This window comes from Macrobrachium rosenbergii, chromosome 17, assembly GCF_040412425.1.
Source record: "Macrobrachium rosenbergii isolate ZJJX-2024 chromosome 17, ASM4041242v1, whole genome shotgun sequence".
Taxonomy (NCBI): domain Eukaryota; kingdom Metazoa; phylum Arthropoda; class Malacostraca; order Decapoda; family Palaemonidae; genus Macrobrachium; species Macrobrachium rosenbergii.
In genome coordinates this window covers 21233604-21239603 of record NC_089757.1, presented here as the reverse complement: position 1 = coordinate 21239603, position 6000 = coordinate 21233604, and the positions used below count along the sequence as shown (strand labels likewise).

The 6000-nt window shown below is 35.1% G+C and overlaps 1 protein-coding gene across 2 annotated transcripts in view; it reads right to left on the bottom strand.

Annotated features, from left to right (window-relative positions):
* Nucleotides 1–2372: 2372 nt before the first annotated feature.
* LOC136847775 (putative carbonic anhydrase-like protein 2) overlaps nt 2373–6000 on the bottom strand; it is a 482132-nt gene continuing 478504 nt past the window's right edge. The window contains exons 10-11 of one of the 2 annotated variants that reach the window (XM_067119683.1): nt 5849–5891; nt 2373–3758 (exon numbers count right to left, since the gene is read on the bottom strand). In XM_067119683.1, coding sequence (XP_066975784.1) covers nt 3736–3758; nt 5849–5891 — 66 coding nt within the window. In that variant the 3' untranslated portion in view covers nt 2373–3735. The remainder of the gene's footprint in view (nt 3759–5848; nt 5892–6000) is intronic. The other variant, XM_067119682.1, reaches the window with a different exon arrangement.

Genomic DNA, 6000 nt, shown 5'->3' with positions numbered 1-6000 from the left:
ACAAACCTCTCATACCTTGAGTACCAACTTACATAAAAATGGCAAACAAGATTCTCTGAAAGAAACATAAACAACGTACATAAAAACACCATTTAGAAAAAGCCAAGCCTTTGCTTGCAGAGGCCAATTCTGCAACATCACAGATCGTTTTCACACCTTCAATACAAATGGGTTGGAATGCAGGGAAACATAAACTGAAATGACATGGCGTGTTACAAGATCCCTTTTAAACATTATTATCTCAGTACAGTACTACGCAGCTACTATGCTTGAAAACATTAAGTATTCAAAGGCATGATACACGTCTTTTCATATCAGAGATAACCTCCTGATCCCCGGAAAGAGATTGTGAATATTAAAGTTTGTCACTTATTACATTAGACGAGACACACAATTTAAAACAAGTGCTTTCACTGTACAGTGTACGAAACGAGCTTTGGAGTAACGCAACGATCACAGTAACCGACACAGACATCAGTCAACATCACAGTACTTGTACGACATTCAACATGATACATGACTGTACAAAGTACCATTGCAAAAAAAGCAACTGAGAAGCAATGATAAATGACAATATAAAAGGGTATTTTGAAGAAGAAATGCAAATGATTAGTAAACAACATCTTTTGTACACAAAGCTTTAGCGGGCACACGTATGCAAAGCACTGAACAGGTTGTCTCGTTAACATTTTTTATTTTTCTTACCATACTTCAGTGCAGCATGAACATAGCTGGGGATGAGATTCCACCAATGGCAGAACGCATCATGACATTAAAATGATGCTATTCAGCATTATGCTCTGGAAAAGTACAGCATCCACGGTTCCATTTTCTCTTTAATTCAGTGAATTTTGACATGCCGTATAAGTAGTTTTCTTGCTTTTAAAGCTTTTCTATCTATCATTTTGCTCAACTGCAAGTACTTCTTCCCGCTTTATTTTCCAATATTTTTGTAGGTAATGTTCTCCTCAGAAGTGCAAGACATATGGCTCACATTGCAGCAACACGAACAATTTCAACCAGTGCTATTTTAATTTTCTGTATCCTGTTAAGAACGATACTCCCGAACTCTGTTTACCTGATCGCAAGAGATCCAGCACCTTTGTATATGGTCAGGTGTCAGCTGGTCTGCTGTATAGCCTTCCCTGAAGCATCAATATTTAGCAAAATTTTTATCTACGCTCTATCGTAACTCTGACACAGATTTTCAAATAATGAAAAGCAAAACACTGATATCTGTATTACATATACTGTATATTTTGGATCGAGAAACCTCAAATTCATATTCAAAACCTCTTCCTAAAACCGGTACTTAGTCCTCTTTCGCATCAACATCCTCAAATATTTGTCCATTCTAATGCAATTTTAGTTTAGCTTACTTTAAAAATGGGCAGCTAAATATTTCGTTCATTCGACACTTTCCCCGTCATTTTGTGATGACGGAACATTAGTTTTCCTAGCATTCATGCAAGACTCGTCTCCCACCACTTTATTTTCAAATAAAAATATAATGAGAACCCTTCAGCTTTTATTAAATAATCCCTTATAGTTACCGGCATGCGTGGGTAATATTAGCCATAGTTACAGACATCTCACAACCTTTCTGTGTGTATATCTCATCCCATAAAAGGACACTCAGCATTCACGTTATTCCTGAAGCAGGGAATTAATAGCGATGATGAAACCAGACATTCCCATAAAGGGACTTGACTTGCCACCGTTGGTAAAATGAAATTCCCAACTTGAATGGTTTTCCTTCTTCGTTACTCGAGGGACTCGGATTAGAGGAGGTATTCTCAGACCCTGAACTGTTCCACTGCCTCTGTGACATCCCCTTCCATAGCGTTGGGTTTCAATTCCCTTGCTTGGGTGCACTCGATCACACTCTCCTTTTCTTGCTTGTTTGATTATATATTCACTTAATAAATACTTGTGTACTTGTAAAAGCTAATTATGTAGCAACCGTTTTATCTTTTATAATTCATACCCATTTCGTTTTATCTTCAACGGTCCGGTCTTACCTTTTTCCAAATAAATTGCAAGTTTTATATTTTGTGAAAGCTTGCTACGCAAGATCCTGACATTTTAGCTTACTAAACAGCAATTACATCTCGCAAAAATAATGATAATAGTAAAAAAGTGAACATAATTTTTTATAATAATCGTCTATATTCAAGATCCTGACATTTTAGCTTACTAAACAGCAATTACATCTCGCAAAAATAATGATAATAGTAAAAAAGTGAACATAATTTTTTATAATAATCGTCTATATACTGTAGTAATTAAATATTACGAAATAATTTGAAGCAGTTTTCTCGCATATCAAAACTCCACTTTTTTACCTCTTTTAAATATTTATTTTCTTCTAATTTCTACACCCTTTTCGCCTCTGAATGACTGAGACATGAATGGAATAGTTCTATAAAACCCTTTTGTTTCTTACTCTAAAAATCAAAGCAAATTCCAATAATAAATTAATATAAAATGATAATATCGTACATCTACCTGTTGTTATTTTTCGGTTGTATTTACAACACCATTTAACAATTGCTGTCTATCAGTTAACCATGTCTTTCCACAGAAATTTAAACCCGTGTCACAAGACGATTCTGCTTTTCACAATAATTACAGAGACTACATTCCTCAAGTGTTACCACTCAAAGTACAGTTCCTACAGAAGAGAAGATGGACGGATATATTTACCTAACTGATTAACATTTCAGTCAAACGAAGTCACGTGACACCACATCTCGTAAGTCACTTTCAGGCAGACTCCCGAACTGACCACATATGTACTGTACATGAAAGCATGATAACGTCCTTTAAATTCACAGCAAACAAAAAAGGCAAAAGTGTCTATGAATGCAATTTTATTTTCATTCGTTGTAAATTAGTCTTATAATTTAAAGGTGACAGTAGCTACCCTACGGATTGAGAACGGATACAGCACTTCATTCTGAAATACCACGAGAAAGTCCAAAATTGTGAAAAGGTAAACGCAAATTTCGGCGAGGAAATGCAATACATCTTACTAGATAAGCATCAGGTCAGCAGATGGCTCTTTTCACTGCGTTTATGTGTTAGGAAAGCCTTCAGTCAAAGGTCCGGCATTGCAGCTGGAATCTGGAGTGGCATTTCCCTCACCAGAGCACCAGATGATGTCTTTCAATGAACACACAGGCGAAATTAAATATCCACTACATATTTTCAGTAATTCTGGTCTTTTCTTAACCAGTATATTTTCTTTATTTTCAGGTCCCGATCTTGAAGGGAGTTGTAGCTTAGGGATAAGGTATTCAAGACATTTATTTTCTCACCGAAGATAAATGACACATCACCTGATCTAAAACTTAAAACTCTGTCGAACTGGTGTGCTACAGTTATCATGACTAGGGCCAGTTTATGGCAAGCCTTCGTGAGAGCACCAAAGCCCGACGGTCACAGCATGTTGATTATCACAATTTCATGAGGAAATCACAACCAGCGATGGACTAAGTCAGATGGGAAGGCGCGGATAACTGTATTCTTAAAAGATTCCTTCTTCAGCATCCCCGTTTGTTGTTGACACCTCGAAGAGGATGTTCAGGCGGTTCCTCTGCCTCTCCTCTGGGTCTTCTTCCTCTTCTGCTTCGCGAATAAAGTATTCTGAGAGATTTCCATCAGATTCTCTGCTAGTTCTTGAGCAGAGTAGTTAATACTCGACGGGGAATCTGCTGCCGCCTTTTGAAAGAGCTAACTTGTATTCCAAGCATTGGCTGTAATGAAAACGAACAGTTGTTTCATCACATACTTTACATCTACAGTTCTATACTAATAACAATAAGTGAAGATGTTACTCTTAAATATTAGTCAAGAGTCAAAGACCAAAATATTTGTGATATATGGAAAAAATACTATTTCCATTTACAATAAAATGGTGAGCATTCATTACTAAAGATGCACATGCACAAAATGACAGATGCATGCAAAACTCGAGGTAACACACCGTACCTATTCACTAAGATACTGGCAAAAAATACGCTTAAGTGCTTGTAGTTTGGCTATCTACAGTAATTTCAAAAACTACAGAACACATTCCTAAACATAAGTTCTAAAGGTATTCAAGCATAAAATGAAAAGAGGAAAAATTTTCCAAGTCAGTGAAGTCAAGAGAGCGACTATAAGAGTTAAGAAAAGCGAGGATAATATTACTTAAATAAAAAAAAAAAACAGTGACAAATTACAGATTATTTTTTTCATAATACTAATCGATTTCTGGTTTCTCTCCAACTGCATAACTATAAGATATGGATAGAACTGTTCCAAAGATTGAACAGCAGAAAGATATTCAAACTGTTATCGTTTACATATTTGTGGTCCTATAATTTGCTCTCAATCAAAAAGGGTAAAACCTTGAATGACGTCGTCAGGTGTCATCTACTTCTACCACGCTCCTAATCTACTGTTCTTTTGTTTTTCCTACAACAAAATTTCATTGGGAGGACCGAATTTTTCCGATATATATAGATATATATATATAAGATATATATATATATATATATATATATATATATATATATATATATATATATATATATACTTCTGTAATAGAATTTTTATCTTTTCCCATTTTTATATTTCTTATTTATATTATTATTATCTAAATCTTCTATATTATTTGTTGTTATTTTTTCATGGGGGGGCACGTGCCCAGGTGCCCCGCCCCCCTGGATCTGCTAGTGCTTTACCCTCGTAAAAAATGTGTATGCAATAGTGTCTTACGGTTACTTTACAGTAAAGCATGCCGGTAAATACAGTACTTCCATATATTCAGTAAGTGTACTGTACACCTTGCTTCCATCACGAAAGACTTAAAAATTGGTTCCTTATGTTGAGACCTACATTTGGCTGAGCAGTAGATTTTCAGTGTGTTCTGTTCGACGTTAGTTTTGGAAAAATTCGAAAGTGTTCGAAAAGATTCGGTTCTCAAGAATGGAGGTGTGGATCATTATCCGCTTCTTTTTGGGAATAGAGAGTCTTACTATAATGAATTCCTTCACTTCATCGTGACTTTATAAGTATATTTGTACACCAAATAATCAGCTTTTCTACATAGCTACTTTGAATTACGTGATCAGTTGGTCTCTTCAGCCTTAATAAACAAAATTTTTTAAGCACATTCGAAGAAAATTTGTGTCAAGAATAAATAAAAAAAAAGGCAAAAATCCTGGAATGCCATGGGGGTCGTTCTTGGAACAACTTACATTTTGTTCAAACACGAGACATCAAAACAAGTATTTCATGACAAATTTCTCCCCACTGTGGCTTAAAATATTTTGTTTAATAGCGGATGGAGAGGTCAGGAAAATAATTGTGACGAAAATACTGAGAAAGACAAGTTCATTATATATATATATATATATATATATATATATATATATATATATATATATATATATATATATATATATATATATATATACATATGCACATACATTTGTATATATGTACTGAACTCATTTCTCAATTTCTAAATGTAAAACAAATATCAACCGAATTCTGTGCGCCGAAATTGTTATGTAAAATTTTTTCAAACGATTCGGAAACTACATACACAGAGTATCATTGCCTGTTCATAATTACTTCTGCCTGGTCTTCAGGTGAAACCGTGACACCTTGATGAGTACTGTTCTTTTATACGATCTTTGCACTGTGTTTTCCATTTCCCACTAAACTGTAAGACAAGACTCTGTGCCTGTACAAACACACACATGCTTGTGGAGCGTATACCATGACATCATAGGTAGGATATCAGTTAAAAAAACAAATTCAAAAAACACAATTTCGTTACGACAAAAGTACATACCTGTGTAGCGCGCTACGCTCTGCATAGAAGGACAATTCCCTCCCTGCAAGGAGAAAGCATATGTCTAAGATTTAGACTTAAATACTATGATTTTCTTTATGCCATACATTATTCAACACTGCCTGTATTACTAACATACACTCTATCACACA